Raw genomic sequence first — 14,020 nt, forward strand, 5'->3', positions numbered from 1 at the left:
CATTCTGTGATTCTGTGATACTAAGTTTTAAGTGATTGAACTATTTTGCATCTTGTGCAGTAACACTGATTAGTATCACCCTGAAGTTACTGATAGAATTTATCTTCTATGACTTAAAAAGAACTAAGTTTTCTAGGAGTTGTAGTGACTCTAAATTCAATGTGCAGAATTTTAACTACTAGATGTGCCAGGTACTCCTGCCTGTGAGTAGAGGGTAGGTGTCTGGGAAACTGCTGGTTGTCCTCGAAAGCAGCAGCTTGTAAACCTTTTCTATACTGATAGAGGCTCGAAATAACTAACCTCGCTTTTTTCCTCTGAAGAGAAAAATACTGAAACAGAAAAACCATCACACAAGTTTTTAAGAGTATGATTTGTTTATGTAATGCTAAAAAAATGTGTCTGTAAACTCTTAAAGGCATTTAGTTCAATTATTGGAAAATTATTCTGCTTTTTTGTGTAAAGACAGTCCTGTTTGTCTAATAATATGTTCATTGTCATGCAAGCTCCAGGGGAACAACACTGATATGTTCATACTGCGCTAGTTGTTTTTAGATGTAAACTATAATAGTACTACCTTTGTGGAGAGTTTTAAGATTCAATAATGAAAAATGTAATGTAAGAGTCGTAATGGTTATGTGTTTTCTTCGTCCATGGCAGGGGCTGGAGGAGAACATTCCTAGTTCTCCTAGGAGCTTGGATTGTACAAGTCCACGGTAGCAACAGACCAGTAAAAAGGACAGATTTCCTCCTCACACAATGCTAAATGAACTTTAGACAGCACCTAGAATTTTTGTGTGAATTGCTGGTGTTGAGTGGTTTGAGTAAAGAGTTTTTAGTGTGGCAGATGTTCTTAATTTAGTATGACACTACTCTTAATAGAATATTACAAATTGTGAGATTATGAAGTTTTTAAACCACTTAAATGCAGCTAATATATATCATAATGAAATGTATCATAATTTCACAACAAGTTATGTTTTGTGGTTTTAAAATATATTCTTAAACAATGGTTGTAAATAAAGTAAGTATTTGTGCTTTGAGAAAGTTCTTCCATCTGTGCTTTCTTGGATAAACATCAATTTTACCAATGTCAAATGTAAATAGATCAAATTAGTCCAAATTTAAAACAGTAACTCAAGTCTTTTCTCTGGTTTTATATCATCCTATTTACACAGAAAATGTAGTGTACTGATCACTGTCTTATGCAGGCATGACAAGTGCAAGAATTTACAAAACATCATTAGGAAAGCTGGATTGATGTTGTTTTTCAACACCACCCTCCCATAATATACTTGCTTTCCTTCATGAAACTATGTGGTGTTTCTTTTGGAAAATGTCTTGTCAACATAAGAGTGCTTTTTATCTTGCATCTTCTTTTGCTGGAGATGTTTAATTTTCTAAATCTCTTCAGAGGGAATTCAAGAGTTGGGTTCAGTTCAGGGAAAAAACACACACGCACAAAACAAAACCAAAGAAAACACAACAAACAAAAAACAACAAACAAAAAAATCCCTCTTCTGTAGTGTTTCACCTCTTTGTATAACTTCCTGTTAAATGTATAATTTGTTTCTCTGGTTGATGGCTTTGAAGATGAGTGCATTGGTGGGCATTCAACCTGCAAACGCTCCTCCAGCGACTTAAAATTGTTCCTGTCAGCGCTCCGACTCAGCTAAACCCCAGGGTGTTGAATTTGGCATGCTGCTTAATGAACAGTTAGGTTATTACACAGAAGAATGATAGGGTGTATTGTTCTCTTACTTCTCTCAAGGAATTGCTGTTGGTGTGTTTGAGGTAATTATAACTTTTATATGACGTCTGTCGTTACAGTGTTGATGAACGATAGAAAATATAATTTATTTTTTTTACCTGATTGTATGCAGGAAGTAGAACCTTTCTCTAGAAAACTGGATGAAATGATAAGATGAAGAAGTCAACTTTTTAGTATCTTCATAAACAAAATTAAACATTGCATTGATTTACTTAATAGCTTTAACAAAAATTCGGGACAATTTGGCATTATCATGAAAGACTAAATTGGTTAAGGAGATTATTGAATTAGTAAAGCTTGTTCTAATCAAATATTTATGGCATGGTACTTTATAAAAATGGGCCTTGAACATTCTGTAGTGATTGGCATTGATACAATTTCATATCACAAATATCTATTTTCTGGAAAATGTAGTAATTGCAGATGACCACAGACCTCTACTTCTAGCTTTATGCAAGGTAGTTGCTTCTTTTTGCTGTGTAATTTTATTAAAAAACAAAACAAACTCATCTTGACCATATTAACAGTTGCCTTTTTTTTGCATTTCAAGTGTTTGGGTTTGTTTTGTCCTGATGCTGTCTCTGGATTATTATAATTACAAACAAAACTAAAACAACTTTCAAAACTTATTTTGTCTTCTAATTTTTAGGGAAGCAATGCGAAATTACTTAAAGGAACGAGGAGATCAAACAGTGCTAATACTCCATGCAAAAGTTGCGCAGAAATCATATGGAAATGAAAAAAGGTAGGTCTCTTTCTTCCTGACTTCCCTCTACAGCTCCCAGCTAAGGAAACTGTAATGTGTAGTCAGCTGCATAGTGCTTTCCAGAATTCCTCAGATTGCACTATAAACTGAAGAAACGTAAAACAAAATGTGTCCTCAAAAATAATTTCATTATGTCACAGATGCTGCAAACCTGTGACGTTCAGTGTAGTGATTCCTGTTCCTACCAACACGTTTTTTTATCTGTGGGTGAAGCTTTTTTTCCATTGAACTAAAATGGCTCTAATTTTAAACCTTCCATTTTAAATCTGGAGTAAACAAATGTGGCAATAAGAGACAACACGCACCGGGATGCAGACAAAGATGCACACACAGGCGGAGATGTTGTTCAGGAAGGGTGCAGAGCAGAGAGCTGAGCCAGGCTGGGGCCCTTTTTATTAGCCATTGACAGTTTATAGGGTTTACAGATACGGGCCTGGACTAAGAGGTTACACAAGATGTTTTATCAATAATTGTTATTAAAAACACACCACACTCATGTCTGTTTCAGTTACGTTCCCACTCATTCACAGATCAGGACCAAAACATTCACGCATCACATGTACTTGGGTGCGGTTATCTGGCCACCATTCTCACAAGTCTGGGCTATCACCCTTTACAATTATGAGAAGCATACTTCAGCACAACCTGTCTAAGGCCCTTTATATTTCGACTAGTTGCTGTGATCTAATTGTGTTAGTACTATTTCTTCTTTGGCTGTCCAGATGGTCATGTTAGGGGTGATCTTCCTTTATCACACAGGTGGCTGGAACCGCGTATCTTGCTTCCCCACATCTTTGCTTTCCCACAAACAAGGTGTTAATGGTCACTATTTGTGGAGAGCTCTTTTCTTGAGTAATTTCAAATTAATATGAGAAGGAAATTGCTAGCCTCAGTAAGATACTTTTCTGAATCAGATCTCTAACAGCTTTAAAAAGGATGACAGGTCGATCATAACCATATTTACAACAAACATTCTATTGTAAAAATGCAGTACAAATTAAAATAATAGGTAGTTTACCAAGGGACAGAATCTACAGGAAGATGTGAGGATGAATGCTTCTTAGGCAAAGGTGAATTTTCTGCAGTCTCCTCTATGTGATGTTTTAGTTACATGACTAAGAGAAGAAAATAGGATGGTCCTTCACATGCAGATTTCTAGGCCTCATGACTGAATAGAATTTTCTTTAAGTGTGAATTATACTTTTCTAGCTTAAATTTCACTAAAATAAATAGTGCAGTATTTGCTTAGTTTTCAGATGCTTTGTATTATTAATATTTGTTCACCATAAAAGACTACACATTCAGCACTTTGTTTTGAACTTTTAACCTTCCTTTTGCCACTGTGTAGGTCTTGTTACATTGTTATGTGTGTTACAGTTTTCTGAGATTTGAGACATATTTACGTGCAAAAGCATTAGAAAACAGGAATACTGGAATTAAGCCTGCAAAGTTCTCACACTTCCCAATGTCTGTGAATCATGGAGATGCAAACTGTATTTTCAACTGTTCTTCAGTATTCTGTGCCTGAGTACTTGTCTTTCAATGTGTGTTGTCTTTTCTGTTAGCCGGTGTCCTTTCTTTTGGGCAGTGTCCAGGCTCTGTAGCTCCACAGAATTGTTTACTCAAAGTGGGTTTTAGATCTTTCTGAAATTATTCATGAGAATCAAATGGGAAGTCAGTGAAAGAGGAAGGGCACAGAAGCAGACAAGTATGCAGTGTGTTACCTGCTACATAATTATACAGCCCTCCTGCTCGCGTCTACGCTTAAATGCAAAAGGGTTGCAATGCAAGCCCTTAATAGCAGTAAACTGTAACTTTAACCCCTTGCAGCAAACTACACAGCCAAAAATATTTATGACAATATAGGGACCTCTTATTGTTATCTTCTCAGATCATATTGTCATTCAGGAGTTTCATAGTTAACTCATTACTGCAAGTGAGTTAAGGATATTATTCCCCCAAAATGAGGGGTGTGTGTGCAGGTAAGTGTCTCTGTAAAGTGTAAGAAAGTGTCTTTCTAAACAGTGTATCTGTAACTTCAGTCAGTTTGTTCTCCTGGGGCCAGAGCAATCCATGAGGGCAGGAACATTTTGCAAAGCTGTACTGTGTATCATTATTTTGTAAAACAAATTGCATCAAAAGAAGGGAGGGGAAAAAAAGTACATAATTTTGATTTTTGAAAGTTCTGTTGCTGTTTGAAAAACTTACATAAGTCTTCTGAAGAATGCACGGCAAAGCTTCAAATTGTTCGTAGAACAGTTTGGGTTGGAAGGGACCTTCAAAGCTCATCTTGTCCAGCCCCCCTGCACTGAGCAGGGACATCTGCAACTAGATCAGGTTGCTCAGAGCCCCATCCAGCCTGGCCTTGAGTGTTTCCATGGAGCTGTTATTTGCTAACAGTTTTTGAAAGCTCCTGTGTGTGCATTTCCTACCATTGCCATAAATTTCTGTAGGCTTGAATATGCATGTATACTTCACTTGATGCTGTGAAAGTCACTGTGCCACATATGTTACCTGAGTACTGGTAATGTTTGGTTAACTACTCATTGGTTTCTCATTTATTGAAATTATTGCTAACTGCAATTAGTTGTTCTTTTACCACTTTAGATTTTGTGAGGTACAGCTCAGTTGCATGTCTTAGTACAGCTGCATTTGTTCATGAAGGGTATCTCAGATTCGCCTCTTTAAAAACGAAAGCATGTCAGATGAGTGTAGAGAATTTCAGAGCTTCTCAGAAGACTACTAGGAATGACAATAATTGGATTTTTGTTATTAAATGATAGTGGTGAAATGATTGCCATTCTGGTATGGGTATGAAATGCAAATTTGGCATACATACTAAGATGTCCTTTTTAAGTATTTTAGGTTTTCTTACATTTTGATGCACCATTTAGACTGTCTCTGGTACTGTTCTGCTAGTTCCCAGACTGTTAGCATCAGCAATGACATCCTGTTGTTATCAGTGTAGAGGAAAAAAGCCGGTTATTAAGTCCTTGGATCCATTTGTGCCCTCAGGTACTCAGTGAAACTCAATGATGAATTGGCTTTTTTTTTTTTTGAGTTTTGTTTAATTCCTTCTGTTCTCTTCCTAGCAGAACATGCCTCTTGGTTGATTGCCAAGTCGGTAAAGCTTTGAGATTGCTTTATGCAACTGGTCAATCAAGTTTTTACCACTTTTGCATTAAATATCATTTCTGAAGTGAGCTGTTTGGCATACACCTGCTTTATAGACAGAAACTTATTTCATACCTGTTTTTATGGAGGAATTTCATGTTTTCCGTGGGACTTCATTATGGCATGGGTGTAATATGGTTAATTTTTGATCCATAAAGAGTAAGTTAAATTACATTATCTTTGTAACTAAGAATTCAAGTTACAAACGGAATTATTTCTTCAATTTGACATGTCTTTCAAGTTAAATACGAAACCTAAAAAAGCCCTAAACAAACGTACACCTTTTGTTCCAGTCTTTAAACATTGTTTGTTGTAAGTTCGTGGAAAATACTTATCATTAATAAACTTTGCATGGCATAATTAAAAAGCACAATAACTACCTTTCAGTGTTTTGATGAGGCTTAGTAGATGGCGAAATACTCTGTTGAAAACTCGCTGTAGACGGTGCAGATGTCACGTAGTGTGGCCTGGTTTAAATAGGCCTCACAGAAACACAATTCCAGGTTGTTGCCACATGGATGGGGACTTTCTGCATTAATTTGAGCTTGTTCTTAATACTTGTCCCTAAATAACGGTAAGGAAAGGAGGCTTCTTTCTTTTTTGAGTGGACTTTTCTTCCTAGTCCGACTCTTCTCAAAGTTAAAGTTGTTTAGTTTAACAAAGAAACCAGGAGGTAAGAAGCTGGGTGGGCTTCAGTTAAATTTAAGACTTTTTGCCTCATGTTTCTTGTTAGATGGCTGTCACCTTTCAAAGGCATTCAACTGGTAGCAACTCAGGTGATGTTTAGTCCTGATGAGTGTGGGTGTTTGGCTTGTGCTGCTTGTATTTTTTGCTTATTTACCATTCACTGAGAAGTCTGTCTTCAGAACCTGAACAGTGTGAACATTCAACAGTTTAGAGGACTGAAGTGTTTTTGATTCCAGGGCATAGTTTATCAAAGACTGTGAACCAGATCGGTATTTGTGGATTACTTGCTGTTCTGAGTTTAAACATTATCACTACTGATTAGCTTGAGAATGTTCTAGCTGCTGCTTGTTTTGTGGCTGTTAGTGAAGGAGCTCAAATATTGCCATTTACCGAACAGAGTGTGCCTGCCCTCTGGTTGATGCTCTTGTTACTGAGAGCTTGGCCTTTTCCAGGGCTTACCCCGTGGCTACACTACTACATCCTTAGTACTCCAGCACTTAATGTTTTTTCATTTGTTTGTTGTTCTATTGAATTCTTTAGTGGATGCTGTTAGTTCTTTCAGCTCCTAAGAAGGAAATAAAACTGCCCAGTAGTTTCATGCTCAAAACAACTCTGGTAATTGACAAACACATCTTGTGCCTTGACTGACTCAGAATTGACCAACAGGTACAAAAGAAAAATTCCCTGCTAATGTTGCCTTGAACATAAAGCAAAGCAGTTGGTAGACACCTCTAAATCCTCATGAGTGCAAAGACTTCTGTAAGAGGAACACAGGGATGACCTGGATGATTTGACAAAGCAAACGTTTTGTGAACAGAAGTCTATGGTTTGAAAAGAGCATTGAGTGCATCAGAACAAGGTAGCAATTACATGAGCTGAATTTATTTTACTTTCTACTCTTTACTTCCTGGCACATTAAGTTAGGGTAACTTCTCTACTTGAAGTACCATGTTTTCTCTGTGTTGATTGGCCTGGAGTGACTGAAGGAATGTTGTTCTCTTCTTTGGTGATTGTCTGAATTAAAACAATGTTCCAGGTTGTACCAAAGACACAACCTATTTGACTTTGTTGTAGTCAAGACTCAGAAACCACTAGAAATTATCTTCCCTTCAAGTAATTTGGATTAAGGGGGAACATCCTTAGACAATTCTCAGCTTGTTTTTCTTTCATGAAAAAATGCTCAGTTTTCCAGTTGGTCTGATGGAACAGATGAATAACAGCTTTCCTCTGCTGTACTGAGCTACTGAACCTGGAGTATAACATGATGTTGGCAATACTATGGTCTTTCCTCACTTGAGTGGCCCGTGAAGTTACAGTGTAAGAAGGCACTATGGGGATGCCCTTCACTTTTTGGAGATTGATTCTCAGATCTTTCCTGGCTAATTCCAGTCCCAATGTCAGTGTCATTTGAACTGCTCATCATTTTAATTACACTGATCACAAATTCTCGGAAGATGCATAGGAGGAGCATCACAGAGAGCCTCTTCTGAGAAAACGGGAGTCCGCACCAAAATGTTGTAGGGATATGTTAAATACAGAAAGTATTTGCAGAGACCTTGCATCCCAAAATGTTACCTGGCTCAGTCACTGTGCTTTATATCAACAAGTAGGAAGCACTGAATCTGTATCTCATCGTGCTGCTTTAACAAGTGTGGAATAAGTTTTGTCCAGGAAAGACGTTCCCAGTTGTTTTACTTCCAGTAATGAAAGAGTTCACAGAGTTGATCCCTACAGATCTCATGTGGTTTTTAGATCAAGCTGTTAGGTGTTTACCTCACAGAAAAATGTCCTGTGTTGTTTTACTGCTCATTCAGCAAGGAATCGTCAGTCTGCTCGTGACATAAAAAAGAGGTATTAAGAGAATATGATATAAATCCAGTGAGGAAATTACATGCTACATGATTTTCCACCACTACATCTTACACTGAAAATTCTGAACAAGCTCAGAAGAACCAGACAGCTACTTTTCCTTCCAACATAATTTTCTTTTTGCTATAGGTCAGGCAAATACTTCAGAGGAATTTTTGCCTCCTACTCAGTCTTACTTTAGTTTTGTGGTTAACAAAAAAAGAGAGGTAGGCCATGTAAATCAAAGGTCGAAGAAAGCATGTTTTCATTTGTTCCACCAAATATTGTCCTACCTTATTTCTCATAAGCAATGCTGGAAATTACCTAAATTACTTCATTTTTTCTGGGGAGGTGATTTTCTTTTTCTCTTTTCCTCTTTATAGTTATCTGAAAGCCAGGCTCTCACATAAACATTTACATGGCTATTTAAGTTGGAAATTTTTTGTTAATGAGAGAACCTGTTTCCAGCAGTTATTTTATACATTTCAAAACCATTTTCTCTAAGCCTCTGTGAAAATTAGAAATATGACGATACTCATGGTTTACTTGCACTATATTGGATAGAAAATGTATAGTTAAGGTATTCTGTACATGAGTTCTTGAGATTGTAAATATGAAGTAAAAAGCTCCTGGACTGTACCTGTCTGTATCTGAAGGGTGAGTAAGAAGAGGCTGACAGATAAGAAAATCCATTTGGATTGTGAATGTCCAGACTCTTTCTTCTTTTTGGTAGTTTTAACCAAACTTAAATTTGTCTCGGCTTCAAAAGGTGCTTTCCTAGTTCAGTAAGGCGTAGTTTCCCAAGGCTTTTCTTTTTTATTCTAATTTAAGAAGAGTGCTTTAATTGTTGTGGCTTGTGTTCATCAATGAGTTGAAACTTGTTTTTTTAAAGGTCTTTATTGCCATCTAGTGGCCATAGTTATTCTAAGCAATGTTCATTTGGAATAAAGCCGAAATGAAACAGCATGTGAGAAAAGTTGGGGATTTTTTTTTTCTTGTGTTCTAACCAGTAAGATAAATAGAAAAGAGTACATGAGGAAGAAAGGTAATGTGCGATGGTTGCTTTGTGGTGTTATACCTACTTGGAATACAAGGAGTTTGGTTTCTTTTTTTGCAAAGCATTGCTTCATTGATATAGGTTGATATTAGTTTTTAGTCTTTATATAATTTCTTTACTGGAAATACATTGTAATTGTTGAAAAGAAGATTAGTGGGGTGCATCCATGAACACTGAAAGGATCATATATTGTCATTCAAGTTGGAGAGACCAGAAGCTGACTAGAAGTGCGATGTACTGTTTCTGGCAATCTGAGTTCATTGCCAGAAGACCAACTCTTGAATAAATGTATCGTTACTTGAAGTTTCTTCCTAAAAAACTTGCATTTCTTAACCTTGGAGTTTGTTCATAACCCCCATTTGAAAAGTATTATTCATAGAGAATCCCCATCATATTTCCCCTATCTGGCATGTCAGAGTAGAGTAGGCCTCCTAAACAGTCCTTGGGGCAGGATCATCACCTTCTCTTGACCCTTTGCCAGTCTAATAAAAATGTGACTCCTTCTTATCCCCTTGCTTACTTCCCACACACGTACATCTCTGTATATCTCTATATTTTAAATGTCATCACAATTGTCTACAATAGAATTTTTCTCAGTGTAGTGCTAAAGCTGTTATTTCTTGCTTTCAGTTTTCTGTTTTTCTAAAACATGCTGAAAGTTGCAGCAACCAGCAGATGAGCCTCGGAATAGATTTTTAACAACAGTTATGGTATTTATATCTAGATGTGGGGTGATATAGAACATATAGATTAGATTGTACTTTAATAGGAATTTTATGATCTTGGCCATTGTCATTGCACTGTCTCCTCATGAATGGAAGTCCTCTTAAGATCATTTTTCCTTTAGGGTAGAGAAGCATTTGAGGGAAATTGGGTCATGTCATCTGTGCTGTTTGAAAAAAATGCAATTGAAAAGTAGGAAATGTATTCCTTTTTCTGAGACCAGAAATTTGTAGTAGGAAAAGGAGGATTTAATTGGTGTGTAGCAGAAACTCCTGGTGTTCTTAAATATACCCCTACTGCACCGTTCAGCATCTTCATGAAGAAAAACGAAACAGAGGTCAGGTACCAGAAGATAAGAAGCAAAAGGCATAATAGCAAGCAAAAAGGGGATACACACAGTGTGTGCTGTTTGATAACATTTATGACTGCTTATTCTTTCTATTCATTGTGATTTTCAAATTTTAGAACATCTCTTCTTACAGCAATGAAATTGCAATAACCCATTCAAATATCGGATAACTATAAATTTCAAATGTATTATTTGTGGCTGGGCTAGTGGAAGTGTTCTCTTGTGTTGCTTCTGTGAAAATGTTAAATTTTCTTTTTGAGCTGGTTTATTGTGTAGTTTCTCAACTTGACAGTTCCATCAGGAAACATCTGCTTTGCAAATTGCCAAGTTTCTACCTGTTGCCTTGGTTCTCTGTGTTCTGCATTTTCAATTGGAAGAAAAAAATTCCAGAGCCTTCATATGACCCATAGTTACCCCAAGGAATAAAATATGGATAGTTAAAACTGATGTAATAAACACATGAAGAAGTGTAAGTTGTTAAACTTTGCGTGGTTTGCTTCTACAAGTGTCTTTCTGTTAATTCATAATTCCACGTTTATAAAAATTTCTGTGCTTCAGGGCAGTGTGAAGGCAATAAAACCAGCAAATAATTATTGTGGTAAGTTTTTGCTGAAATGGATTATCATAATGGAGAAAACAGAACATTTGTTTCTATTTCTTTCGAATTACTAAGTTTAAAAAGCAATCTGTAGGAGCAGTTTCACAAATTAATATTTAATGGACTTCTCAAACATGCAGATCTTTTGGTGTCATGTATGAGCTACTTTCTACAGATTCTCTTTTGTGAAGTGGTCTTTTTTCAAACCAGAGCACAGTACTTCTGAAAGACATTAATAGATATTTAAGCTGTATATGTATTTGTAACTCATCAGTTTTGTTGTGTTTTAAAGAGCAAAATAAAGTGAAAATTTTTCACTGTGGAATTATTGGTAATTTTTGCTCTTCATTGTAACCGCTGAGACATTTTGAATTGCAGTAAAACTTAATTTGTTTTTGGGGTTTTTTTTCCTCTAACAAAGAACATACATCAATCGTGTGCATTAACTGAAAATATTATAAATCTCTGCATTTATTTGTACGGATTCTTAATATTTACATTGTATTATGTGATTTTTAACCGAGGACTTTGGATTCATTTATTAAGAATTCTGTTAATTAGAAAAGCATTTTATATCTGTTAAATAAAGGTCATTTTGCTGAATAGGTGAGATAAAGTAGTATATTAGACTTGATTTTCATGCTAAAGCTGACTTCCATTAATTGAGGTTTATATGGTGTTTAATAGAAACAATCCGTTAACTCAGTTGTCCTGCTTACCTACCTGTATGAGGTAGGAGTCATCTTTGGATTTCAGAAGTGCCAAGTTAAGCACTACTGTCCAGTTTGAAATAAACAGAATAATTAAAATGCTTTCAGTTATCCTCTCGCCTTCGTACCATCCTGACCTCAAAATCGGATATGCTGATTCTGCTTTTTTAACTTTGATCATAATTAAATGATGATAAAAATGCGGCAACTGTTGGCTAAAATAAAACTGAAAGTGATTAGGATTTGCATTTTAACAGTTTGCAGAAACTTCAAGACCAATGCATTGCATTAAAATGCTACATTTAATTTGGAACATGATGCTGTAAGTAGCATCTAGACTGATTTTATTAGTGCTGCTGAAGACTAGATCATATCTTTGACTGTTAACTGATGAAGATGTAAAATCATCTGTTCCATTTAAAAACTGAACAGAGATTTATGGGATAGATGGAATAGACTACTTCCTTACTAATGATGAAACATTAAATGTTTAGGAATTGTAGTCAGCAGTCACCCATTAAATTAGTTTGTAGAACTGTTCTGTGTGTATTAATTGCTGCATCATATCAAGCACCTAAAAAAGCAAAACACTGTCATCACTTTCAAGACCTTTTTACTTTCTTTGAGAATCTCTTCTGTGTAAGGGTAGAAAGAATTTTTGTTTTACAGAGATGCAGACTGTTACCTATCATATATTGAACTGGGAAGATAGTCAGTGACAGTGCATCTAATACCAATTTTCCTTTTTCTCCTTTTTTTTCATATGCATTTTAGAAAACCTTCAAGACAAATGAAGGGTGTGCATGTATAAACCGAATGCTAAGTGTGAAAGGGCTGAGAAAGCTTTGGGTACACAACAATTTCTGTCTCAAGAGTTTTCATGAAAAATGTATGTAATCTCATAATGTATTTTTCATTTTCAGGTTCTTTTGTCCTCCTCCATGTGTGTATCTTATGGGCAGTGGATGGAAGAAAAAAAAAGAGCAAATGGAACGGGATGGTTGCACTGAGCAAGAGTCACAACCTTGCGCCTTCATTGGAATAGGAAACAGTGACCAAGAAATGCAGCAGCTGAACTTGGAAGGAAAGGTAGAAGACTTAAAATAAACCACCCAGATTACTGCAAAGGATATTATAGCTACTTGGTGCATATTTCAAAGAATACCCTTGGATATTTTTGATATCTGTTGTTACACTGTAGCAGGTACTACATAAGTGGTTTTAAAAAATCCCTCAAAGACACGTAGGACAATTGAATGAGGTAGATTTGGCTCATGGGATCATAGCTGGGTGCTAACCTTTCATTCATAGGTTGTTGATTCAGAGTCAGTAATCTGGTTGGTTGTTTGGTAGGTTGTTTAGCTTAAGTAAGGTTTCTGGCCCAGGCTCTCTGTTCCTCTCCCTGGCTTGCATGAATTGATAATCTCATCAAGGAGGTATCTGAACATTTGCTTTAAGTCTCCTTGCATAAAAATATGAATACAATAGTGTCTTCATAAACTTAGTAGATTATATTCTACAGTGATATAAATTGTTGTATGGTTTCTTTTAAGAAATACTGACTTAAGCAGAACAGAACTGGCAGCTTGAGTGCTCGTTTTAGCTGGTGGTTCTATTAAGCGCTGTTTTGTAGCTACCTGGTATTTCTAGCACAGTCTACTTAGAAATGCTTCTTATGTTGCTGAATAGGAAAAGAATAATCAAAGTTCTCTTTGAGATTTTTTTTTTTTTTTTAAGCTCCTGTTGTCACCTAGCATAAAAACTTAACCAAAAGTAGCTTTCTATTGTTCCAAAACGCTATCATCTCACATCCTTTCAAAGTTTGGCTCAGCACATTTTCTGCCCAGGCAGCCTCTTGTGTGCATCCAGTGCACTGCCTGTATAGCTGTACTCAAATGTAATTTTAGGAGTGCTCTTAACCACTCAGAGATAGCTTTGACACTTTTCAAGTACTGGTAAAGGTCTTTAGAAAGATACTAAAGTATGGAAGTCAGATGCTAAACTTCACAAAGCTGAACAGTAATCATAAAAGGTATCTATATGGAACAGAGGGAAACTATTGCATCAATTTTCCTGTTCTGTTTATGATTAAATATACATAGTTTCTTGAACTGGGTTGACTTGAAAGAAGAAACAACAGTTTGTTTTCACCTACAGAATTATTGCACTGCCAAAACGTTATACATATCAGACTCAGACAAGAGAAAGCACTTCATGTTATCAGTAAAAATGTTCTATGGCAATAGTGACGACATTGGTGTGTTCCTCAGTAAACGGATCAAAGTCATCTCCAAACCTTCTAAAAAGAAACAGTCACTGAAAAATGCAGACTGTAAGTAT

The 14,020-nt window shown here is 36.2% G+C and overlaps 1 protein-coding gene across 6 annotated transcripts in view; it reads left to right on the forward strand.

Moving 5' to 3' along the window:
• The window catches only part of RBPJ (recombination signal binding protein for immunoglobulin kappa J region), a 160,800-nt gene that overhangs the window by 129,546 nt on the left and 17,234 nt on the right, over positions 1-14,020 (forward strand). For all 6 annotated transcript variants that reach the window (XM_071807379.1, XM_065837053.2, XM_071807380.1 and 3 more), the window contains 3 exons: positions 2,418-2,513; positions 12,604-12,769; positions 13,838-14,012. In XM_071807379.1, the coding sequence (XP_071663480.1) occupies positions 2,425-2,513; positions 12,604-12,769; positions 13,838-14,012 (430 nt within the window). In that variant the 5' untranslated portion in view covers positions 2,418-2,424. The remainder of the gene's footprint in view (positions 1-2,417; positions 2,514-12,603; positions 12,770-13,837; positions 14,013-14,020) is intronic.

This window comes from Patagioenas fasciata, chromosome 4 (assembly GCF_037038585.1).
Source record: "Patagioenas fasciata isolate bPatFas1 chromosome 4, bPatFas1.hap1, whole genome shotgun sequence".
NCBI lineage: Eukaryota > Metazoa > Chordata > Aves > Columbiformes > Columbidae > Patagioenas > Patagioenas fasciata.